The sequence below is a fragment of the Colletotrichum jinshuiense genome, chromosome 6, assembly GCF_051148585.1.
Source record: "Colletotrichum jinshuiense chromosome 6, complete sequence".
In the NCBI taxonomy this organism is placed as follows: Eukaryota; Fungi; Ascomycota; class Sordariomycetes; order Glomerellales; family Glomerellaceae; genus Colletotrichum; species Colletotrichum jinshuiense.
In genome coordinates, this window is record NC_139313.1 from 1,580,668 (window position 1) to 1,605,109 (window position 24,442).

The following is a 24,442-nucleotide window of genomic DNA, read 5'->3' on the forward strand; positions in this document are numbered from 1 at the left end:
GAGAAAAATGACATTAAGTTAAGGGGGGAGTTGGGGGGCAGAAGATATATTACGGAATCATTCCTCGAGGCACTTGGCCATTATGTGAACTCGGCAGGTAATGTAAATGCAGAATTTTTCTACAATAGATAAAGCGACGGTAACCTCGACCCCGGGACTGGCACTAAACCCGAATACTTCTACCCATCTCGGGCCCTATTCACCTGTTCTCTGACTTCTGCGTTTATTCTCTTCATCGCTCGCGCCAGAGGCACAAAATCGCTCTCTTCTTCCGCCGCAGCCCCAATCACTAGTGCGACGCGATCCAGCAGATCCAGATCTTCAGCCATTTCGCCGGGTGTGGGCGAGTTGATAACGTTGCTGGCCACATGCGCATAGGCAATGTGTGCACGATAAGCACCCAGCACATAGGATATCGTTTCAGCGGCGGGGAATCTCCAAATACGTAGCATTCGGTACATAAAGTCGAGGATTCGACGCGATGCTCTTGTCGCAAAGTCTGTTTTTGGGATATTGACGTCGGAGGTGGTGGGGTTGGGCGAGTTGGAGTTGAGGAGCGTCGCCTTGCGAAGCATGAAGATGATGCTGGTGTTGCCGGCCATGACAATTGCCGCAAGAATCCACAGGTCCATTTGGTCGTGGACGGAGCGCTGAATCCAGTCTTCCTGTAATGGCATTAGCAAGCGGCTCGGAACAGTTGTTGGAATCGAATGGTGGAGACAGACAATTCCCCAGTCTTCGAACAAAACCTCTACTTCGTGGCAAAGAGGCTCAATCGCCTTCAACGCCTCTGATTCGTTTCCAAGCTTCTCTATAATCTGGAAGAAATGTATGAGAACAAAAGTGAGTCGGCTGCGAAATAGAAATGAGACAGTTGCTGTCTGAGCACCATTGTCTGGGGGCGAGTCGAGTGATACCCAAGGCAAGTTTACCTGCCACGCATCGAGGCTCGGATACAGAGTAGCCGGCTTATTATAAATGAGATGATAGAACAGATCTGTCTGTATTAGCTCCCACATGCCCTTGCGGTCATCATCGGTTCTTATAGTTTCAAAATAGTCGCCGCCGTCAAGACTGTGCATCTGGAGACCTTTGGCATATTCGCAAGCGAGTTTGTGCATTTGCAGACTCATCTCAAAGTCAAAACATTCCGTAGCAACTCCAGTCTGGAACCGCCAATGCAAGTCAGCCCCATCATTCTCTCGACCTGGAGATGAACTGGGTGGACATACCATGAATATTGCGGCGATAAAGTCCGTGATGGAACCGGTCGCCTCCTTTTGCCAGCTCGGGATCGCGCGCAGGCAGCACAAGTATAACTGCCTGGAATATTTCCTGTCGGGACTATCAAATGACCTTGTATTCAGGACATAACATCCCCGCCAGAGAATAACGTAGTAAATGATTATAATGCAGGGATCGAGAGTGACGTGCCCCATCGAGAGCATGTCTGGCATCATTTCGATCATTTTTCTGTCAACGAGACTCAGAAATGTTTCTGTTGGCGTATAAGTGAAGTAATCGAAAATCAGAGTCAGCATCGAACGAAATACAGTTCATTTTTAAAGACTAAAGTCGATGGGGTAGCGTCGCTTACTGTGAATCCAGGTTCTCGCTAGCTCAGGGGAAATGTGAACACCCTCTGTCGTGATGGCATTGATCCCCACGGTCCGTCGCAATCTTTGATCCCGGACACGGTCGAAAGTGTCGCTGAGTGTGGAGGCTACATCAACGGGAGGGCGTTGAGAAACTGTAGCATCAAACGTATTTGGCCTCATTTCCAGCAAGATGGCGCTATCATTGGCGGATAGTATGGGTACCGATGCCGAGCATGGCGCGGGGGTTGCAGCGGAAGCCTCGATGCCATCTTGAGTTGTGGGTGATCCTGGTACCTTCGGTGTAGCACTTTCATCAATGGAATGACGTTGTGGTCCAGAATTGGAGGCTGGTGACGAAGTATCGGAGATATATCTGTTCTCAATGCGCTGCAGTCGGTCCAGTATCAAAGATAACTTGCCTCCATCAGTGCTGTGATACCGCCAATCCGGCCCGGTTAGTATCACTGAGAGAAAGTTAAGTGATCAACATAGACAAACCTGTTACCATCTGGGTCCCTCCGGCCGGTTCTTCTGGGTCTGCGATCAGGATACTGGCACGTGAGGCCGTTACTGCTGCAACGTCCACATGCAGGTGTGGCACGAGTGCACCGTATCTAGAGAGAATTGACGATGAGTCAGCGGATGCTATGAAATGGGGGGCATAAGTCGAGAAAACCGCACCTTTTTGCGACGGCAATTCGTACACTAAGAGGCCGAACAAAGTGTTAACCAAGAACGACTAGGTTTGGAAGAATCCACCATGAGACTATGTAGGACAAGGACCACAATGCACAAGGTTGCAGATCATTCATGGAGGAAAGTGCAGGCGGACTCACCGAGAGACCGTTTACTACCACGAACCCTTGCCGATCCATGACCGCTCGCCCATAAAGAGGACGGCAGCGGTGTCGGTGCAGGTTGATATCTAAGCAGGCTTAATTAAAGCTCACAAGCGCGCAACGAATCGCAGGGCGGTGAAAGAGTCCCTGAGACTCCGGGGCCTCTCACTCAATCTGACTGGCTGGCGGGTGTGGAAATTTGGAAGTTATGTAGAATTGGGTTGTACTGGATGACAAAATAACAAACCGACAAAGAGTTGGACGAATGTCGCTCGGTGTCTGGAGGTTTACGGCGGCGGGCACAGATGAGCTTCCTTCCCCACAGATTCCCTGTTGGGTTGGCGAATAGGAAGTCTGTTTTATTTGGAAATGGCCTGCAACCCCAAACCTTTTTATTTTATTTTTATTTTCTATTTTCTGCACGTAGACTGGCCGGCGAGTCGCTACCGCAAGCTTAGCTCATCCACCAGCCAGATGGGCCATTTCCCAATCGGGACCTAAAGCAGCATTCATCGCGTCTCGGCGTCACGGGCTGCTGGATTTTAATTGAACAGCAACGGTAGCCGCCCCGCCGCGGTTGGCGGCGATCCACTCGTCCGGCACTTCGCACTTTCCGAAAGTGCGGCGCCTAGCTTCCTTCCTCCTTCCCACTGCGACGCTCCCTACCTCTCTGAGCCGGAAACACCGCCGGAGCGGCGACAGAAGGGGCGTTTCGCACTTTCCGAAATGGCGAAATGGAGATTCTCCACCGCTGTGCAAGAGTCAAACATGGACGCTTCTGCTTCCCTCAAGACACCAAAACTAGGGCGGGAACCCCACGATATATAAGTATTCAATCATGTTCGTCCCTCTAAAGAGCCTGGTGCTCTTCCATTGAGCCAACATCACCAAAATGCCGGCACCCATATTCCTGGACCATGATGCTGCCGCAGCTGAGCAAGAGTCTCGCCAATCCGCTCTCGACAGCGACACGAACCACTCCTTGTCGTCTGGTGCTGAAGAAGATGCAGAAGACGAAGTCCATGATTTGGCGAGACGCTTGACCTCATTATCACATGGCGGTGGTCATTGTCTATTTCCTGAACCTTCTGAAAAGACCCTCGACCCCAACAACCCAGACTTCGACGCTCGAAAATGGGCTGCAGCTTTCTACCGACTTCAAACTCGGGCACTCCTGGGCAACGCCCCCAACACGGCCGGCCTAGCTTTTAGGGACTTGCAAGTCTATGGCCTAGGTACTACCATGGACTATCAGAAGACTGTCGGAAACTTCTTTCTGGGGGCAGCGGCGATGATGTCTTGGCTCCTGCCTTCGAAGAAGCAGCAGCGCATCGATATTCTGCACGGCCTGGATGGTGTCATTCAAAGCGGCGAGATGCTTGCCGTTCTCGGCCCTCCAGGCTCTGGATGTACAACCCTGCTGAAGACCATTGCGGGCGAAACGCATGGTTTCTACCTAGCCGAAAGTGCAGCACTCAACTACCAAGGGATTTCGCCAAAGGAGATGCAGACAACCTTCAAGGGCGAAGCTATTTATACGGCAGAGTTCGACCATCACTTCCCCTATCTCACCGTAGGCGAGACCCTTTACTTTGCCGCCAGAGCAAGATGCCCCCAGAACATGCATCTTCCAGAAGGCATCTCGAAGCATCAGTATGCCGAACATCTCCGTGACGTTGTCATGGCGCTCCTTGGCATCTCTCATACGAAGAACACACGGGTCGGGGACGATTTCGTGCGCGGCGTGAGCGGGGGAGAGAGGAAACGCGTCAGTATTGCCGAGGCTGTGCTGAGCTACTCACCCCTTCAATGCTGGGATAACAGCACACGAGGTCTCGACTCTGCAAACGCCATAGAGTTCTGCCGCACTCTTCGTATGCAGGCCGATATTTTTGGTTGCAGTTCCTCTGTTGCTATTTACCAGGCCCCGCAGGAAGCATATGATGTAAGTGATTACTCAATCTCATCAATGCCTGTCTTAACCACCGCCCTGCTTTCTTCTCGGATTTCATTTCCCTTGTTGAGACATAATCTCCCAGTTCGCTTGCTGACCAGTTAACAGCTCTTCGACAAGGTCATAGTTCTCTACGAAGGACGCCAGATCTTCTTTGGAAAGTCAACCGACGCAAAAGCGTATTTTGAGGGTCTTGGTTTCCAGTGCCCTGAGCAAAAGACAACCGCCGACTTCTTGACTTCGATGACAAGCTCTTCGGAAAGAGTGATTAATCCTGAGTGGAAGGGCAAGCCACCCCCCAGAAGTCCTGATGAGTTTGCCCAGGCTTGGAAGGACAGCCTAAACCGACAGCTTCTCATGAACGACATCAACGATTTTGAGCGACAATTCCCTATCGGCGGCGACACCCACAAACAGTTTTTGGCAACCCGAAGAGCTCATCAATCCAAGCGTCAGAGATCGTCGTCTCCCTACACGTTGTCTTTTCTGCAGCAAGTCAGCCTGAATCTTTGGCGCAGCTTCAAGCTTTTAATTAGCGAGCCGTGGATGACCATCACAATGTTGACAACAAACTTCTTTGAATCTCTCATCATCTCGAGCATTTTCTACAATCTGGCCCCAACATCTTCCAGTCTCTACAACAGGAACCTCCTGATTTTCTACACCATCTTGATCAACGCCATGGGTAGTATCTTGGAAATTCTCACTCTCTACGGCAAGCGGAAGATCATTGAGAAGCATGCTCGGTACGCCCTGTATCATCCGAGCGCCGAAGCAGTCGCTGCAATGCTCGTCGATCTTCCCTACAAGCTCGTCAACGCTTTATTTATCAACGTTCCCATCTACTTCATGACTAATCTGCGCCGCGAATCCGCTGGCCCGTTCTTCTTCTTCCTTCTTCTTTCTTTCACAATCACTGTCTCCATGTCGATGATATTTCGCTTCCTCGGTTCGGTCACTAAGACGACTTCTCAAGCGCTGGCACCTTCGGCCATCATTCTTTTAGCATTGATGCTTTTTAGTGGATTCGCCATCCCCCAAGCAGACCTGAGCGACTGGATCGGCTGGCTGCGCTGGATCAACCCCGTGTTTTACGCCCAGGAGAGCCTTGCACTAAACGAGTTCGTTGGACGCAATTTTAGCTGCACAGAGTTCGTACCTGGCGGTTTCTTATACGATTCGTCGTCAATTCGACCGGATGAGCGTGTGTGTAACATTGAAGGAGCAATCTCGGGCGTCGACTTTGTCAGCGGTGAGGATCACCTCCGTGTGGTTTACAGCTTTCACGGTAGCCATCGCTGGCGAAACTTCGGCATCTTGGTGGCCATCACAGTTTTTTTCATGGCTCTTTATCTCGTCGCTGTTGAGTTGGTGTCTTCTGAACGGTCCAAGGGTGAAGTCCTCCTTTTCAAGCGCCAGGCATTGAAGAATACCAAGAAAGGCCCCGGCGACATTGAGAACTTGAAGGATGATCAGCCGCATATGGCAGTTCGAGAGTCCGACGACAGCGAGAACTCTGACCTTGCGAAGCAAACTTCTGTCTTTCATTGGAAGGATGTTTGTTATGACGTGCATGTCAAAGGAGACACTCGCAGGATTCTCGATCATGTAGACGGATGGGTGAAGCCAGGAACCTTGACAGCACTAATGGTGAGTGCCAGCTCTGGCATTGGTCACTGATTGCATATTTGCTGACCTGAGACTCCTTAGGGTGTTTCTGGAGCCGGCAAGACAAGTCTCTTAGACGTTCTAGCCAGTCGCGTCACAATGGGGGTTGTCAGCGGCCAGATGCTTGTTGATGGTCAACTTCGGGACTCCTCATTTCAGCGCAAGACCGGATACGTGACGCAACAAGACCTTCACCTCCAAACGGCGACGGTCAGAGAGGCTTTGAACTTCAGCGCTCTTTTACGCCAGCCACGACGATACACCCGAGAGGAGAAACTGGCTTACGTTGATAACGTCATCGAACTTCTCGGTATGCAGGAGTATGCCGATGCTATTATCGGAGACTTGGGCGAGGGATTAAATGTCGAGCAACGAAAGCGCCTGACTATAGGTGTCGAGCTTGTTGCCAGACCCCAATTACTCCTCTTCCTTGATGAACCCACCTCCGGCCTAGACAGTCAAACTTCATGGTCCATTTGCGACCTGATGGAGAAGCTGACGAAGAGTGGCCAAGCTATTCTTTGCACCATTCATCAACCATCTGCATCGCTTTTTCAGAGGTTCGACCGATTGCTTCTGCTTGCAAGGGGCGGACGGACAGTCTACTTTGGTGATATTGGCAAGAACTCCCATATTCTTCTTGAATACCTAAGTCGACAAGGCGCACCAGCATATCAAACAGGCTCCAACCCTGCCGAGTACATGCTCGAGGTCATTGGGGCAGCTCCGAAAGCCCACAGTGAGATCGATTGGCCGTCTATATGGCGTGAGAGCCGGGAATACCAGGCTGTTCAGAACGAACTTGCGAGGCTGTCGGAGCTCAGCAACGAAAAGGGGGTCCACACGACATCCGAAGGCCATGACCCTTCTGCGTATGCAGAGTTCGCCGCAGACTTTCGGATTCAAATAGTCGAAGTCACGAAGAGAGTCTTCCAGCAGTATTGGCGCAGCCCGTCATACGTCTTTTCGAAGTCGGTTTTGACATTTGGCTCGGTAAGTTCAAACACGTCAATTAATGAAATGGATTGCTGACCAGTCATGCTTCTAGGCGCTTTTCATAGGATTGACGCTCTTGGGCGGCGAGAACACCCAGCGTGGCCTGCGGAACCAGATGTTCGGAGTCTATATTTTCCTCTTCATTTTCAGCCAGATGGTGCAGCAAATCATGCCAGTGTTCGTGACACAGCGAACGATGTATGAAGCCCGGGAACGCCCCGCCAAGTCTTACTCTTGGAAGGCCTTCATCGGTGCCAACGTCATTGTAGAGATGTTTTGGAATTCCGTAAGTGCGACCCAACAAGCCCAACAAGCCCCCAAAACCGGAGGTCTAACATGCAGTGGCTAGCTCATGGCTATTTTCTCGTTCTTGTTTTGGTTCTACCCCATGAGACTTGACCGAAACGCCGAATGGACTAATGCTGTTCACTCTCGTGGCATCACATTGTTCCTCATCTGCTGGGTCTTTTTCCTGTTTTCCAGCACCTTCGCGCACCTTATCATTGCCGGGCTTGGTAGTGCCGAGGTCGCGGGCGGGATCCTCAACTTGCTGTTCATTTTGATGTTTGCATTCTGCGGGTAGGTTTAACCCCTCTAGGTGCCTGCAAACCATCGAGTCCACGAGCTGACCTTGCAAACAGTGTTTTGGCAGGACCGAACGACCTCCCTGGTTTCTGGATCTTCATGTATCGCGTCAACCCCTTCACCTACGTTGTTGAAGGATTCCTCAGCGTGAGTCTAGCCAACGCACCGGTTATCTGTAGCTCCGCCGAGCTACTCGAGTTCCGTGCCCCCAGCAATACCGCATGCAACGACTACATGGCCGAATATATCCGCAACAAGGGCGGGTATCTGGTCGACGGCAACTCGAGTACTTGTCAGTACTGCGGCATGGCCGATACCAACGCGTTTTTGTCGAGCATGAACATGAGTTTCGGCAACCGCTGGCGCGACTTTGGGTTCATTTGGGCGTTTTGCATTTTCAATGTCTTGGCGGCGGCGTGTTTGTACTGGGTTGTGCGAGTTCCCAAGAACGACTTCAAGAAGCGTGGGTCCCGCAATGCTTAGACCCAAAATAATGGGAATGGATATACAAGGCGCTGATTTGGGCGGAAGAGGAAAGTAATTCCAACATGACGGAGCATGCGATTCGCCTATTGTACGTTGAAGTACCAGGAGGAGATTCCATTACCACCGCTCAAAGGGTCATGGCTAATACGAAACAATGATCGAAAGTGAATAATGCAGATAATCAATTCATGCAGGCCGTGGTACATTACATCGCAGGTAACTCGTGAAAACATCGACGCCATATACAGACATGACATAATACAAGGAAATTTAACAGAAAACTCCAATTCGCAAGCTCCCTCCCGTCTAATCCTGCCACCCCGCCATGGAGCTCGTCATCTCCCAGTCTCCGCTGGCGCACTGTCTGTAACTAGACGAGACGGTGCACTCCTCGGGCTCGAGCGAGCCGTCTTCGGCTTGCCGGAAAACCGTAATGTCGCAGCAGATGGCCATGGACATGAGCCCGATCTCGACGACGTGGGGCTTGTGCATCTTGAAGCTCAGGGGCGGGTCGCAGTGCTCCTTGAGCATCTCCTTGAGGGTTGGCTCGGAGCGCTCAGAGTAGACCTTTGCGTCGTCAAAGATGAGGGGGTTGCACATGACGGCGCCCTTGCCAATGTACTTTAGCGCGCTCTTGGGCTTGTGGCAGATGGCGCCCCATAGGAGCGTCTCCATCTCGATGGCCTTTGCGTGGTTGCGCTTCTTGATGGTGTTGAGGGGCCCCTCCTCCTCGGACTCGTCGTCGTCGGACTCGTAGCGGTTCGGCTTGGGCTCCTCCTTCTTCTCCTTCCTCTGCTTCTTCTTCTTCTTTTCGGGCGACTGGGACGACGAGGCCTTGCGCTCGCCGTTGCTGCTCTTCTCGCGCTGGGCCAGCTGCTTGTTGCTGGTGTCCTCGCCCTGGAGCTGAGGCTTCTTCTTCTTCTGGCGTTGCTCGGCGCCCGGGCCGTGCGGGGAGGGGTCGGTGGTGAGGCCTAGTACGGAAGGCATCGTTTCTATTATTTGGTCTTTTTATATATGTATTCTCTTCTTTGTCGTTGGCTGATGGGCTTGCTGATATGCTTTGGAATGTTCGTCACGTTTTGTTTTTCGCCGTTGCCGCTGGGAGTTGGGTGCGTAGGTAGGGTGGTCAAGATAGTAACAGAGTTGTATGGCATGGGGGGGCTTAAGGACTTGAAATGGAGAGTTTGAACAAGGAAAAGATGTGAGCAACTATGTCGTATGATGTCTCCAGTCACACCCACGGTCCCTCTACGCCCAGTTGACGTCCCAAAAGTCCTGGGCGGCCGAATCTTGAAATTCTTGCTTTCTCGACCAGGGGGTGACGTCAGATTGTCGCGGGCCATACAGCGCAGCGGGAAACAGGGTTTCGCTGCCGCCACGCCGCGGGCGCGGGGAGGAGAGCTGCTGTGACGGGCCCTTACGGCTTGCTACGCTGCCAAAAAAATCACTGGGGGAAAGGCCCACGGCGGCGGGCCCCCGCACTCGACGAAAATGACATCAGCGCTGCGGGATGCAACTCTGCGGCGATCGGCTGAGAGTCCAGAACGCTGAGTCAGCTTTCCATGGGCCAGGGGGGGAGGTTAATCCCTGAGGATTGTGACGATGGCAAAAGTCGATGGAGAAAGAGCCAGGAGAACAGGCGTGATGTCGGTTTTTTTACTGAAAAGGATATCAACTCTTGGTGTTTGATGAAAGTGGTCTACGAAACGCAGCCGCAAAGCCGCTAATTAACGCTTAGTTGACAGTTCATGGCAGGCTTTGTTCTCACACGAGCCGGGCGGGCTAGACTTGTGCTCGCCTCTAGGTAGTATGAATGTTGAAGGGCCGCTTGCTGGAATTACTAGCCAAAACGCTCCCCCACAACGCTTCGCATGATCTTCGCGTCCAACGCGCGCCGGTCAAGGTCCCAGGAGCCCAAGAGGCAATCTAGCTCTCACAACCCGATTTAGTGTAACGGTGTTCAGAAAGCTTCAACCTAGACGCTCAGCATGGTCTGTGCTTGCGGGTCGAACCACCAGGAGGGGGGTCGGTCGCAAACCACGGATGAACGAAAACAACATGAGTGGGCGTCGACTGGGCGGCTAAGATTCTTGGGTTATACCGGGCTTTCAGCCACATTCAACAAATTTCGAATTGGGCATTTAATTCACATCTGATGCCGCCCAGGCTGTTGCAACATCAGTCTTCTCGCGTCTCGTTCATCCGCTATTCCCACGGGCTCTACAACATTTGGCATTTATGCTCAAGACTTAAAACACACGGACCAGCGGAAATCATCGGCTTTGTTTCTGCACATTGTGCCGTTTTTCAGGCTTCATGACGGCACCGGCCGACCTCCCATATCCATTGATGCCAAATCACCACAGACTCTGAGCTCATAACGGTGGTGTAGACCGACTCAAAGTTCGGAATATTCACTACGAGAATCCTCTAGGAAACGATCAGTTTCATGGTAACTGCAACATTGTCATTGCATGGCCGTATTGCAGTTTTCTACGATTATATTGCGTACGTATCACTAGAACACTTTGCCTGTTCGAGGTGCCCTTTGACGGTGGCTAGGATGGACGCAGTCATTTGAATAAATAAAAAGGCACAAACAATGTCATCCACACGGGGTGCAGTTTCATTTTTTACAAATAACATAGATTGAATAGAATAGACGATACTGATTTTGCAAGCTGACTTGTGTGTATAGATATTTTTGTGGACAACCTCAAACTCAGAAAACAATGAGGACTCGCGGAGAGTCTCGTAAGCCAGGTTGCCCATCATTTCTCCATTACCCAACTTTCATTCCAAGATCTTTTTACAATCTGTGTTCTCGGCATTATCTCGTTCAAGCATACTCATAGCTGAGCCCACCTCATGATAAACCACGAGCCAACCCAGCTTACTATTATCAATGAACGAGGTGAGGAAAAAGAAAAGCTTCATCTCAGACAACACAAAAGAAATATTCCGGATGGACAAATGTTTCAACTGCCCCCGTCCTGGTGGTGGGCTTCCCACAACCGCCGCTTGCATGTACTGGTATCCTGCCTCACACCCATCATGACCTACTTTGGAGACTCAAGTACATCCTCCTCCTTCCGCCTAGGCTGTGGCGGATACTTTGGTTCGGAACCAGCATCAGTGCCCCACCCACCATATCCACCCGCCGTCGCCGCTCCACCGAAGCCAGAGGCAGGGCCTGCCGTCAGGGTTCCCGCGGCTCGGTTCCCCGCAACACCGGGACGGTCTTGCGCCCACGCGTTGATCTCGTCTCTGGTCTTGCCGGTGTACTTCACGAGATCCTCGTCCGAGATGACCTTGTCGCGGCCCGACTTCTTTTCCTGATACCGTTGGTACAGCGACTTTTTGGTCGAGATGGCTTCCTCGTAAACGTTTGGCTTTCCGAAGAGTCCCATTTCGGCTTTCAGGATATCGATGATTAGAGTTGGATGGTTTAAGGTTGCTGCTGACTTTTGGTCAGAGATTTTGGAGCCAATATTTGGAAATGGAGATGAATCGGATGATGCTGTGCCTTGCTAACCTTTGTAATTGTTGGCAGTGGCTTTCTGTTGGGATTGGATTTATCCCCCAGGAAAGCCTCTGGTGAGGGGGGACATTTGAGTATTTGAGGTTATGCGAGAGTTCGCTAAACAGTCCAGGCAGCGTGGCTAAGACACAATTTTGAGGGCAGTGCAGATCACGCCTCTCACATATCCGGCCAATATTGTCTGCACATAATTGGGGACGTCGGGCAAGCTGGCCCACTAGCCCATTCTTGTCCAAGCCAACCGCGAATCGGAGCTTTGCTTGTGGCAATCCAACAACATTGCTGGGGGTCCGCCTGACTCGATGCGTTTGCCCGGCTAATGCGATGATAGGCCGTGTTTTCCGCGTACAAGCTTTGAGGGGTGCGCTAGCCACGCCCATGTCTCACGATGCCCTCACACTCTGCCAGGCTCCCGTTGAAGGGTAGCCCTCCATTCGCAGCGCAGAGTTATTCGGGCGGGAAATCCTGCGCTCGATGACCCCGAGAGCTGGTCAGAGTGGAATGAAGGGCGTGCTTACTGTCGCCTCGGGCCTGGGTCCAAGATATGCGGCTGCACCGCTGCCGATGATGACCAGAGATCTGGTCGAGTGTTTTAGCTATCGTAAGCATATTATCTCGGCTGCGCAATCCCCATCGGCGGATTTGCCGGGGACTTGGCGATGCACAAGCCCCATCTACTCCGCGGAGAGAAGTGAGCGCCGAAAGGAATGAAAATGAGGATGTATTGGGATGAGATCGGCTGAGTCAGTCCCCTTATTGCTAAAAGCTCAATAATACCAGAGCTGTGAAGGCAGGCGGGTGACGAAAATAGCCCGCACAATCTTAACCTGGTTTTAGATAGGGAATACCGAGTACTAAGCAAGGCTTACTGGGAGCCAAGATGTACACCTTAACACGGTCCCAGTGCCAGGATACCTGGGATAGATGCGATCTTCAGAGAGGGCGAGTATTTTATTTAATTTGTTGCCACTCGCTTGGGTTGCTGTAGTATTGATTCTCCCTGTTGACAACAAGTGCCGCTTTGCGTTCTCCATTTTAGGAGAGCTTTGAACGCATTAGCAAAGTTGGTTAGTTCGACAACATTAGGTCAGCGCTCGTTCGTCATATGACCCTCTTCCCCTTAGCCTCACTTTAGCAAAAGGGGCGTCCTGCATCTGCACCTTCTAAGACATATCATCTCACCGGTATTTAGATAAACAGTACTATATATCATAATTGTCGAAAAACTCGGAAAGCCCTATGGAACTGCAGGAACTCTGGGGTTCTGCTTCGTACAATGTCCATGGAAACGTCGACGGGGGGGGGAGGGAAAGTGGCGCTGCAATGATTTGAAAGCCTGCAGTTTGCTCCAAGGGCAAAATGCTAGCCTTTCCTTCCCTGACGAGCTCAAATAACAAGGTACAGTCAATCTATCTTGTGTGTGCGCAATCACATGCACCGAGGTTGCAAGGATACAGCTGCTCGTCAGATTATGCTTAATCAGTGGAGACCCAGTGGTTTGAGCATTCGCAAGAACACCGATGGCCTGTCTAGCTAGCATGCATGACCGCGCCTTTGGCTATATTGTGACTGCCGAAAACTTGGATACTCTGCCAAGAGAAACTTGCAAGGTCCAGGTCAAGCTCGGTTCCTACATGCTGCATCTTTCACATCTCGAGGATAACTAATATCTGATCCATGAGACGCGACGATACTCTGTGGACAGCAACACCTAGAATCAGCGTGCGAAGCATGCCAACACGGTGGCATGTCTTTCTTTTCCCGAATCTCACCCGGGGCCGAAAGCATGATCAGTATCTTGACGTTTTCTGCCGCTTGAAAGCCGCTGCCTGGGAACTTAGCACGTTTGGTTGACATCGTCATATTCGTTTATGATTTCAAAGGACCGGACATGCGAGAGACCTACAGAATGAACAACATCGAAGACAAATATACGCACTGTGTTCATGGGGCCACATCGTGGCCGGCGCAACGACTTCCCGATGTGGCACAGAAGAAAGTATCGGAAGAACTCTGTGGTCGGACAAAGGGACCAACATAAATCTTTAGAGTTTCAAGCGAAGAGCAGCCTTTTCTAGGGCCGCCGTCGTCTCGACTCTCAAAAAGTTTGAACAGCTCATTCAGCTCGCTTTGAATGAGTTGGATCAATCCATCCAGGCAAAGATGGGCGGCCACCCGCCGCATTTTGGCAGGTCAGGGAAAGTTCCATGGTGCTGACAGCTCGAGGGTACATTTGTGACAGTTAGATTGGTGGTTTGGCATACTTCTTTGCACGTCTTGAAAATGGCCAAGTGTTATAATTGATGGTTGGATCATACGACGACTCAGTAAGGGGATGTACTGGGACCACAGCCTCAAAGTGCCAAGCTTCCCGCACCGGAACGGCTGCGATTCTCCTAGCTAGCACTGCCTTATACTTCGAGTCGTCCTAGTGCCGTTTCTTCACAACTTCACCACTGCCGCGAGACTGATAAACCGTTGGATGTAAAGATGGGAGAAAGTAGCGCAGCGGAACTGTGACAATCCGAATAAGGATAAGAGACGACTCCGAATTCTACGTCCCCGATGAATGGGCGGGGAAGCCGAAGCGCGCACCGGCTTCTCGTCGGCTTTGTAGTGCAGAAATCTGGACCGGCCCTGATCGGATGCACCAAGTATCTCCCAAAGGTGAATCTCCCAAAAGAAGAGCCGGATTGGTCACGCCGCCCGTGCATGCTGGGGTCGCTCATCAGCCGCGACACAGCTGTTACATTGGTGGTAACTCAAATGACACATCTGATAGGCCAGCAAGCGGATCCGGTACAGTCAGGTGGAAATGAAGAAGAGCTCTCAAGCTCGTGCCTGAGGATTCCAGAAAGTTGGGACGAAGGAGGTCAAAGAGTTCTCTCTCTGACATGATGCAGCCTTCATGCTCGGGAGGCCGAGGGGAGATGCCGTCCTGTTCGAGCTAAGCCTGTGGATCTACCATGTGGACGGACAGTGCCGGCGCACGGAACTTCAACGTTCCAGAAGTTGTAAACACTAGTCTGCGCTTTGCCCTTTTCTTCGTTCTTTTTCCCAGTGAACAAGACTGTGTCTTGATCAGACGCTGCCATGTTTGCTGGGAGCCATAATACGAAGCCGTTCAGAACCGGACCTCATCAGCCATGGACATCCTAGCAGATACTTGTCAGTTCTCTGCCAAGGTCCACCACTGTCCCCATGGTATTGTATACTTAATGAAACGGTGCCGCTCGCCTGCCCATCAAACGAAGTGCTTGGTCAATTCTCGTTGTCGGTGCGCGCTACTTTAACATTCAGTCGATCTTATAAAGTCCTGTCAATCAATCATCGGACATGTCTTTGACGTCCCTGCCATGAGATCGTCACTACTGCTTCAATAACCGGTGACCCATTTGGAAGCCGAAGATGGCCGTTGTGCCCCCGCGAGCATGTGAGCTCTGTTCGAGAAGCCGGACACAGGAGTTGAACTCTCTGGCCGAAGCGATCAATACGACATACTTGACGACATCCCACATGGATACGACAGCGATGGCGGTCAGCGCAAGCGGAGATGACGACAGTGAGGCCAGGTTAATCCAGACGGTTCTGTGGGCTCTTGTCGTCCTGTCAGCATTCTTTTTGGGACTGAGGATATATTGCAAAATGTCATATACCTACACGAAAATCCGATTTGAGGATGGCCTTCTTGTTGCCGCTTGGGTAAGGTTCACCGTGCACAGTCGCTGCAGTTATTTCTGGGCCAGGACTGACACAGACATGTGTAGGTCATTCTCGCAGCCGATGCCGGTCTTAACGAATTCATTATCAAATCCCGATTTGGCCGTCCAGGATTCCCCATTACCATCGATAATATAACCACCCTGGCACTTGTCGGCTTGTCCTCCATCACTTGCTCGATTGTAGGGCAGGCTTGGAGTAAGACCGCCTTCGCCATATCTCTCTTACGAATGTGTGACGGTTGGAAAAGGGTGTTCGTCTGGTTTGCCATCATATCCATGAATATCCTGTTTGGAGTCTCCGCATTGCTATTCTGGATTGGGTGTGAACCCCTGGAAAGGAGATGGAAGCCTTTCTCAGAAGGCACCTGCTACGACCTCAAGTGGGTTGTGACATTCAGTGTTTTCGTCAGTGGTCAGTCTCAAATCCTCTCCCTCTTAGTCCTGGTAATATGCTGACTTTATTCACAGTCTACTCTGGTCTTTTAGATCTTGCTTTGGCCGTCATTCCATGGCTGATCTTGATGCGGCCTCAACCGGAAGAGCAGTCGTCTGGCCTCATATTGAGTAAAAAGGAGAAGATTGGCGTTTCGGTGGCGTTAAGTATGGGAGTGTTGTAAGTCATGAGCTCATGCGCAAGGTTTGATGGATGGCTTCAACTAACTCTGTATAGGGCCGGAATAGCAGCGTTTGTGAAGGCCTCATACATGCGCTCAGTGAGTGACACTACGGGAGACTTTTCTCGTGAGTATTTTGATAATCAGTGGTGTTTAAACCTTGGTGTCCATATACTGACATTTACTCCAGATGGAGGAGCCCAGTTAGCCGTTTGGGCTGCTGCCGAAACAGCGATTACCATCATAGCGGCAACCATTCCCGTATTGCGGGTTCTTTTCCGCAATACGGCAATCAAAACCCGAAATCTTCCTCAATCGATCAAAATGAGAGTCCGGAATTCTGGCAGAAGGTCGGAGAGGATTTCAGGGAAATCTGCGTCACAGCGATCGGAGGAAAAGATGTCCATTGTGTCTTCTGCTGCCTCCATGTCTACTACAGGGGCGTCTTCATCGTCTAGGTCTTCTGAGTACTCTCAAAAGACCCTTGTAGCTGAGGCTAAAGAGACTTGGCAGAAATAATATTTCAGCTAGATAGTGAGACATAAGATGGCGATTTGATGACCAAAGGCAAATATTACGCATTAGAGAATTTCGTATTTTTCGTGACAGGCCAGAAACACACGTTTTCATATTGATATCCAGTGACGATATAGATCCTTTTGCAACCAAAAGCCTATACAGCCGTCTCTCAGTTTCGAACTAATTTCCTCGCAACATCGTGGAAGCTTTTAACATTAAGTGACCTTTAAATTCATTGCTTTGTACAGCCATTTCTATCTACTCATGTCCAATCGGCTTTCCAGGAGACTGCCAGGCTATCTTAGCAGAAGCAGCGACCAGGGGTGCGGTTGGTCCACCCTCCCTAGGATCGTCGAGGATGAAGTTCATAGGGAATCCAATTTCGAACTCCTTGAAACTTTCAATCTTCTTGATCTGGGCCTCCGTAAGATGGATACTCAACGCCTTGATGTTGTCCTGCAAGTGCTCGACCTTGCGGCCGCCGACAATAGGGAAGACGTAGCGGGCCTTTTGCATCACATATGCCAGCGCAATCTGCTGAACACTCTCGGTTCCATGCTCCTTTGCAACTTCGTCGAGAACCTGACTGGCCTTTTGCTGCTCCTCGGACTGACCCGCCCCGAACATGGAGCGCAGACCCTCGCCGGCCTTTTCGCGCTCCTCCATCTGCTTCTTGGACTGCAACTTGCCGCCTCCGAGGACATCCCATGGGCACAGGGCCATGCCAAATTGGCGGGCCATGGGGATGATGTCCCGCTCCATGTCGCGAATCAGGACGTTCCAGCGACCCTGGTAAACGGAGAAGGGGGTCTTGCCGTGGGCCTTTGCGTAGGTGTTCGCGGCGGAAACAATCCAAGCGGGTGTGTCAGAAATACCGAGGTACAGGACCTTACCCTGCTCGACAAGGATGTGGAGGGAGTCCATCAGTTCCTCGATGGAGGTGGTCCAGTCCCACCAATGGACGTAGAGCAGGTCGATGTAGTCTGTCCGCAGCTTCTTGAGGGAGTCCCGAACCGAGAGGTGGAGCGACTTCTTGTGGTTTCCGGAGTAGTTGACGCACTTGCCGGGCCCAAGCTTTCCCTTGCGGTACTGGGTGGTGAACTTGGTCGCAACGAACATGACGTCGCGGTTGTCCCGAGCTTCCATCCATTCTCCGAGGATCTCCTCGGATTCTTCCTCTTGGTAGTTGTTGGCGGTATCGATGAAGTTGCCACCGGCATCGACGAAGGCGTCGAGGAGCTTGAAAGACTGCTCCTTTTCCATTGAGCCCATAAAGGAGGACCACGCCGAGCCAATAGACATGGCGCCCAGGCAGAGTGGGGAGACTCTGACACCGGCAGTGGTGGACAGAACGCGGTAGCGACCGAGCTCGGTTTTGGGCTCAGGGGCCGGCGCGAAGATGCTTTCAGACATTGTGGTGCGAGGTTGTTCTGTGGTAGTGGTGGAAGAGTTGGAATCCGAAGATGGTAATTTGGGTAGAATACTTTGGTCGAGATGGCAGAAGGACCGACTCTAAATTGTGTTCTATCCCGTTGCCTTTTATACCAACTTTACCCATTTGAAGCAACTCATGGAATGGTCTCGGGCAGTGGGGATGAACTGTGCGAGCCCGGGTATAGAGTAAAGTCCGAGTGCACATGCAGGGTTTCAAAGAGCGGTCGGAATGGCACTGTCATAGTTGGGGCCGTCTGTGCTCCGTGCTTTCTCTGTGACGTTCAAACAAACAGGATAGCAGACCCGAATCCGAGCTCAGTGTGGATGCTAAACGTAGCTCGTCCGCAGATTCGGCGGACCACGAATTCAGTAGAACACTACAGACGTAATCCAAGACCCACTCACTGAATATGGGTGGATCCCTTTCGGGTCCATCCTAGTCCCAGAAACGAGCGATCGAAGATCATTGAGATTGCTAAATTCCGAATCCAACGTTTTAATCCTGGATGCTGAGAGCCTTTGACATGATACCGAGGAACGGCGGATCAATAGTTGCAGGCATTAAATATGGGGCTTGAACTATTGCAGTACCGTGTCTTCGACCGACGCAGAGTTAGGCCTTGACACGTTAAGTGAATGGCAGGCTCATCGAGCTTCGTCTGTAGAGAAATATAGAATAAACAATCGAGAACATGAAAACAACGGCAACATGGTTCATCCTGGTAGGTTGCGGACTCCGCAAATACAATGGGGGAAACCGTGCCCGATGAGGAGGTTGAAGTTGACATATCGGGGTTAACGGCTGTAGGTGACAGTCTGTTTCGAAAGCTGCGATAAGACAGTTAAATAACTTGCTACTTCCAAAAGCACCTGTGCCTTCAAGTCTGAGTTCACACGGAGCGAGATCATCGGTTGAAGCTAGCACTGCTACCGAGCGTACGCCGTACTTCCATGGTGGCATGCAGCTTCCACAGCTTGGTTTTTCCCGCCAGTGCTATGTCACCGCCAACATTTCATTTCTATATTGACGCTTAGAACTCGAAGGCAGAAATATGGTAGTAAGAATTCGGATTTGCAGTTCATTGCATCAAATCAATACACTTTTCATGCGACTTGCTTATGGTCACGCAATTTGCTGACGAACAGTGGAGAAGGCCAGCGGAGTTAACATCGGCCTTAGCTTTGGGCCACTCACGCCATCCGCGGACTACCGGTAGTTCTTAAAGCTTGTTAACTCAATTCATGGCCTAGGCTTTGACGGCTTGACACCGATACGTAAATGAAGAAACACCCGGAGATAGGGGACTTCCCGAGTCCGATTAAGTTATACATTCACTTTCAGCAATTGAGAGGCGTAACGCTTCCAAGCAAGATTCTCTGGCAAACTTTGAAGTGGCATCATATGCATTCCAACTTCATGAGTATTGTGGCATTTTCACTTGAATAAAAAGGAAATTCAACCCCCATGATGCAGTAGAAAGCTTCCCGAGTTCAATTTCATATTCGAATGCCAATGTATGCATGTCATGATCATAGCTTGTCTGGGATAGTTGAGCTTACGGCACTGGAAACCCACATATTAAAGAACATGCTTTCTAGTAAAACCGTTAGCCACACCTAATAATGTAAAATCAACGTTAAAGATAACCTTCTAGATCGTTACAGGGTGTGGGGGCCGTCCCAGCCACTTCCCTCAGTGTTCACGTTGAAGATATACACCGCCACATCAGTAGATACTATGGGGCACCTAAGGATCTCGCGGTCATTTGAATGGCCCGGCAGCTGCGTTTAGTTGCCATATTTGCTGGAGTAACCCGTTTTAGTTAATAGTTTGAAGCCAAGCGGGACTGATGATTCAGCTATTGCCGAAACCCAGATTACTCGAAGGGATGGCATATTTCCAATTTTTTTTGTTTTATTGAATGTTAGTTCGCCATGCTTGTTATTCTATTCAATAAACGTTGAGCATTGGGGATGCGATTGGACGTGGAGGAAGGACTAGTAGCTACTCATAGAACCTTTGCGGATTTGTCACCATTATCCTTGCCCACATCTCTTCATCTCCCACCCATCTTCTAAGGTTGCGAAGGAGTTGTCTATCATCTATATCTTGGAAGCCTTCAATTTTGTCAAGGTCTCGGTCGAGCCGGTCTTTTCCTTCGCCAGTATGAGGCCAATCACTGCCCCATATCAGGCGATCGGGAACAGTCTTCACCAAGCTCGTGATAATCGGCTCCAAGTCGTCATATCCGGATTCTTTCATTTTTGAAAGCCGATATAACCCCGATAGCTTGATAATCAACTTTGAGGCTTTCGCAAGTTTGACCATGGACTCAAAGCCGGGTTGCTTCGTAGGGTCAACAACACCGTCGGTCCCGACCTGTAGACTTGAAGGTAGTCTAGACGAAGCCCTCATTCCGCCAACGTGGTCGGCGATAACCTCAACCGGGAGACTGGATATCGTTGCGTGCAGGTCTGGCAATGAAGTTTCAGCGACTTGGTTCATCTTGGATGTCAAACCAACGGCCTTACCATCCCATGTTGACGGCGCGCAGAACAGCTGGATCTTCCAGTTCGGAAGACCCTTGATGCGGGACGCGGTCTCCACGATAACCTGTCGGAGGGCGTCCAGATCGGCGCTGCGTCCGTCCGCCTGCTTGTTGATCCTCAGACCACGGATGCCCAGCTCATGCATCGACCAAAGTTCTTCGTCGCTCGTTCTGCCGATGTCCACGACCGCAATACCACGGGCAGACCGTCTACCTCCCTCGTGTAGCTGTTTGAGCGAATGCAATAGAACTGTGTTATCGCTACCATATGGTGATGGCTGGACAAGGACAATCTTGAGCGGCTGCTCCTGCGTCAGGCCCGAGCTAAACTCTAAAAGCTGTTGCAGTGTGGCCTGGGCCGGTGTGTACGCCCTGGAGGGCGAATAGGGCCCAACAGCAGAGTCAAAAATATGGACGTGGGTGTCCCAGGAGTCTGTAGTCAGAGGTAGCCATGGCTCGCTGGGGATGGAGCCTTCGTGGTCTCTGGGGAGATTGGAGAGATAAAGTAAGCCTTTAGACCCGACCCTCAATCTTGTCAACACTTACGACTCTGTAGGTGTCGTGATAGGTACCATTTTATCAACTGAGATACCGTTGATGGTCCGTAGACGGCGGTCTGTCAATGCCGCAGGACATCCACCAGCGTCCTTGTACAAAGTAGAGTTTGGGCCGCAACTTTGTCGCGTAATCAGCATCCCCCCGCTCGAGCGACTGGGTTTTCGACTGGTAAAATGAACGCGCTCCGCGCGATTTGCAGCGGCACACGGAGTAAAGCCGCAGCGTCGACGGCATTTTCCCGTGCAAAGTCTCCACCCAGCGGTCCTTCGGATCGATCCGACGGCTCAACTCCGATCTCTCACAAGATCTTCTCACAAGATCTTCTCACAAGCTCTCGCACCTGTACTAACTGAGACTGTCGTACATAGGCCTCGGCGAGTTGTACGCGATTCATACTGCTCCACAACCGAGACAAGAGGACGCCAGCTGAGACAGAGGCGCAAAGCCCGCCCGTCGTGACCGAAGCTCTGGTGGTTGTCCCCGGCCCACCACCCCGACAACGCCCCGGGTGCTGGGCACTACCACTCGGCCAAGGCCAATCCATCGGCGGGGCTTCTGGCAATGCCTTGCGGCCTGCGAGGGGTATCAGCGAAGGGAGCAAAATGAGAGGAGCAGGCAACTCGTTTCTAGATTGCGACGCTATCAGGTGCCTGCTTAGAGTGCGACAAGCAATATCCAGCTTGCAGACAATGCTCCCCTGCAGGCACAGTATGAAGGATTTCTTGTGCGAGAGGCAGTCCCAAATTGTGAATATGACCGCTTCCGAGACCGGATAGAGGGTCCGGCCGCGGCACAGCGATGCGTTGAGCGCTAGAGCTGTGGATGGAGAGGTCGGTTTCAGCAGCTATGGTAGCTACGATCCTCAGTCGATCAACCTAGAGTATATCATGAACTCGGCTATAATCTTTGCAAATGATGTGAACGGTATTGCAAAGCAAGTACCTATAATTCCTGGAAGCGGAGGTGCGAAACCGGTTATGTTTAATACATTTAGAAGATGAACAGGTACACTAGGTCTCGTTTTAATTGCCTTTAATTACCCAAGATGTTGAAATAATAATGCCTCTTTCATGTTCACTCTGGGAAGATGTCTTCGCCAACAGGAATTAGTAGACTCTCCGCATAGTTAGATATGACAGGATGTTAACGCCTTATCGACGTTTTTATATCAATGTGTTGCACCATATCAATGTTGATATTCACAAGTAACTACACTATTTGGGAATCACGAATACCACAGAATCCCATATTGATGATATTGGTGTTCGTGATCACACGAGATGGAACCTGTGATAACCAGGTTATTTACAGCTCTGTGGCTTTAGATGTTGTCGTTCATGGCTAGAGTCGCGAAGCTTTATTCGCTCCATGCGCACTTAACGCCGCGGCATGAATTGACTGGATATATTCTGTGCACTTCTAGCAAGCATTATCGGAGAAATGAAATCACCCTGTCGTTTCTCCTACTTGGTCTCATCCTGAGCTGTGCCAGCGGCCCTTGACAAGATCGTGGAAACGTCGAGTCTGCGTAAGACTTGAGAATTTCCAAACCTAGTTCAAGTCGTCAGTACTTAACGCGGCCACATCTCGACATGATATGTTGTCAGCATTGGCCCGTTATAATGGTAAAAGCTCGCTGCCGATAGTTTAGTATCAGGTAATCTAGACGTTTTGTGGGTGATGCCACTTAGAAGCAGACTGGAAATCTAGGTCTGGCACTCATGTCCATTGCAGAAGGCTTGAATCTAATATTGCAACAGTAGCAGCAGTAACTGAACCGAAACTGATCCTCAAACCACAGCCTGCTCGCAACCGTTTATAAACCTGTCCAAGAGTTGTTGCTACAGTCGGCTTAGAAACAGTGGTCCGATGTCTCGTCATGTAGACGATCCACGAGTACATCACAGCGGTCGTTCTGGATTGCCCGTCCGTTTGACGGACTATGGTTTAGACTTAGCCTGCCAATAGCTAAAGAGATGCTTCTGCTTGGTATTCAGATGCTCCAATGGTCTCGCCCAATCTCGACACTGGCCAATGTCCCAACCTTCACGTTCTTTTGTGTTGAAGTTGGTTACAGGAAGCTTCGGAGCCTCGCTCACTCAGACTCAGCTCGAACATTTTCCGTGGCATCGAGGCCAAAACACGCTGACATGGAGCAGGGATAGAAAAGAATCCTTCATTTACGTAGTACTCAAAAACCCTCATTCCTAAACAGTTTGCTCATCCATCATCCTACCTACCACGCCTGGCGATCGCCAAATGGCATCAGCACCAACCCAGTTCCAAAGGGCCTGCTATCTGCCTACGGAGCTGGTGTTTCATATGCCTCCTTAATCTACCAGCGAGAGAGAATTTGGGACTTGCAATGTTCGATTGGCCCAACTCCGAAATTGACAAATGCTGGCTGGCACCATGTGACAATCGACCAGGAGAGCTCGCCCGCCCGCCCGCCATCTACAGAGGACTGCTCTGTACCGTCTTGACAATGGACAATAGTCGACACATGTTTGGAGCTGTGGTATGACAGGCATGCAATAGCACAGGTCTTGGCACATGGCAGCGTGTGGAGGACAATATCTTACGCCGAGAGGAGGGCGCCCAACGGCAACACGAGACCAATGACGGACGCCATGAATAGTAGCACTGCAGCGCTGTAGCACTCTTACCGGGGCTCCTTCAGGAACACCGCCCACGTCAATCGAAACCAGGCTCCGGCGGTTTCTGGGAGAGGAGGGGCTTACGACAGGACCATCGCCCGGGCCGATGGGCTTCGAGGTGAAAGTGCCCGTCTGCCGGCATCGGTACTGAGGCCTGAGGCCATACCCCCCCCCCTCCTCTGAGTTTCGATACGGCCAAGGGTCCAGCTTACTCTCGTGGGGCAGGATTACATGCATATCCAAACGGCCGTCTCGGTCGGGGTTGGGCTTCAGTCAGCCCGGCCGGCGTCGGCGCGTTCATTCGACAGCTTCCCTGAAGCGTGCTGGGTGCCGGGCTGTGCGGTGCCGTCAGCAGCCCATCTGCCAGAAATAGTCACACGTTTAAACCAGGAAAAATGATACCAGGAAAGAATTAAGGGCCGAGGTCGAGCAGGCAGTCGCGCGACGTGGGGATTGTATTGGCCCGTCGCTGCCGCACGATGCGGCCAAGACGGGGGAGCTGAAGGGCCTTGCAGAGCTTGGCAGTCTCGCCGACGCAAAGTTGGGATGTAGGATTGGAGGCGAGGCGCATTTCGAGCCCCCTTCCCTTCCCCAAGTCCCAAAGCCCATCCATGGTCTGGAAAAAGAGTTGAGGGGGACGAGAGCGTGAGATGCCATGGGGGCTGTGTCGCTGCAACATTTGATATGCCCGAACGAAACTTGCTAGATGCGCAGCCGCCATC

The 24,442-nt window shown here is 51.2% G+C and overlaps 7 protein-coding genes across 7 annotated transcripts; 2 read left to right on the forward strand and 5 right to left on the reverse strand.

The window, feature by feature from the left end:
* Positions 1 to 179: 179 nt before the first annotated feature.
* Positions 180 to 1,235, reverse strand: EsH8_VI_000399 (uncharacterized protein; the record flags this gene model as incomplete). Its single annotated transcript, XM_083271652.1, has 3 exons — positions 180 to 665; positions 726 to 1,166; positions 1,233 to 1,235. 3 exons carry the CDS (start codon positions 1,233 to 1,235, stop codon positions 180 to 182), a joined length of 930 nt encoding a protein of 309 aa, XP_083126826.1.
* A 2,094-nt stretch (positions 1,236 to 3,329) lies between these two features.
* Positions 3,330 to 8,123, forward strand: EsH8_VI_000400 (uncharacterized protein; the record flags this gene model as incomplete). Its single annotated transcript, XM_083271653.1, has 6 exons — positions 3,330 to 4,382; positions 4,500 to 6,041; positions 6,102 to 7,052; positions 7,108 to 7,341; positions 7,405 to 7,634; positions 7,697 to 8,123. 6 exons carry the CDS (start codon positions 3,330 to 3,332, stop codon positions 8,121 to 8,123), a joined length of 4,437 nt encoding a protein of 1,478 aa, XP_083126827.1.
* Positions 8,124 to 8,432: 309 nt separating this feature from the next.
* EsH8_VI_000401 (uncharacterized protein) lies at positions 8,433 to 9,113 on the reverse strand (the record flags this gene model as incomplete). Its single annotated transcript, XM_083271654.1, has 1 exon — positions 8,433 to 9,113. The coding sequence occupies one exon, from the start codon at positions 9,111 to 9,113 to the stop codon at positions 8,433 to 8,435; it is 681 nt and encodes a 226-aa protein (XP_083126828.1).
* Positions 9,114 to 11,185: 2,072 nt separating this feature from the next.
* EsH8_VI_000402 (uncharacterized protein) lies at positions 11,186 to 11,536 on the reverse strand (the record flags this gene model as incomplete). Its single annotated transcript, XM_083271655.1, has 1 exon — positions 11,186 to 11,536. One exon carries the CDS (start codon positions 11,534 to 11,536, stop codon positions 11,186 to 11,188), a length of 351 nt encoding a protein of 116 aa, XP_083126829.1.
* Positions 11,537 to 15,198: 3,662 nt separating this feature from the next.
* EsH8_VI_000403 (uncharacterized protein) lies at positions 15,199 to 16,211 on the forward strand (the record flags this gene model as incomplete). The annotated part of the gene is made up of 5 exons (XM_083271656.1): positions 15,199 to 15,369; positions 15,435 to 15,801; positions 15,858 to 16,002; positions 16,060 to 16,102; positions 16,194 to 16,211. The coding sequence occupies 5 exons, from the start codon at positions 15,199 to 15,201 to the stop codon at positions 16,209 to 16,211; spliced, it is 744 nt and encodes a 247-aa protein (XP_083126830.1).
* Positions 16,212 to 16,780: 569 nt separating this feature from the next.
* Positions 16,781 to 17,935, reverse strand: EsH8_VI_000404 (uncharacterized protein; the record flags this gene model as incomplete). The annotated part of the gene is made up of 1 exon (XM_083271657.1): positions 16,781 to 17,935. One exon carries the CDS (start codon positions 17,933 to 17,935, stop codon positions 16,781 to 16,783), a length of 1,155 nt encoding a protein of 384 aa, XP_083126831.1.
* A 2,026-nt stretch (positions 17,936 to 19,961) lies between these two features.
* EsH8_VI_000405 (amidohydrolase family protein) lies at positions 19,962 to 21,080 on the reverse strand (the record flags this gene model as incomplete). Its single annotated transcript, XM_083271658.1, has 3 exons — positions 19,962 to 20,431; positions 20,489 to 20,988; positions 21,052 to 21,080. The coding sequence occupies 3 exons, from the start codon at positions 21,078 to 21,080 to the stop codon at positions 19,962 to 19,964; spliced, it is 999 nt and encodes a 332-aa protein (XP_083126832.1).
* Between the last annotated feature and the right edge of the window lie 3,362 nt (positions 21,081 to 24,442).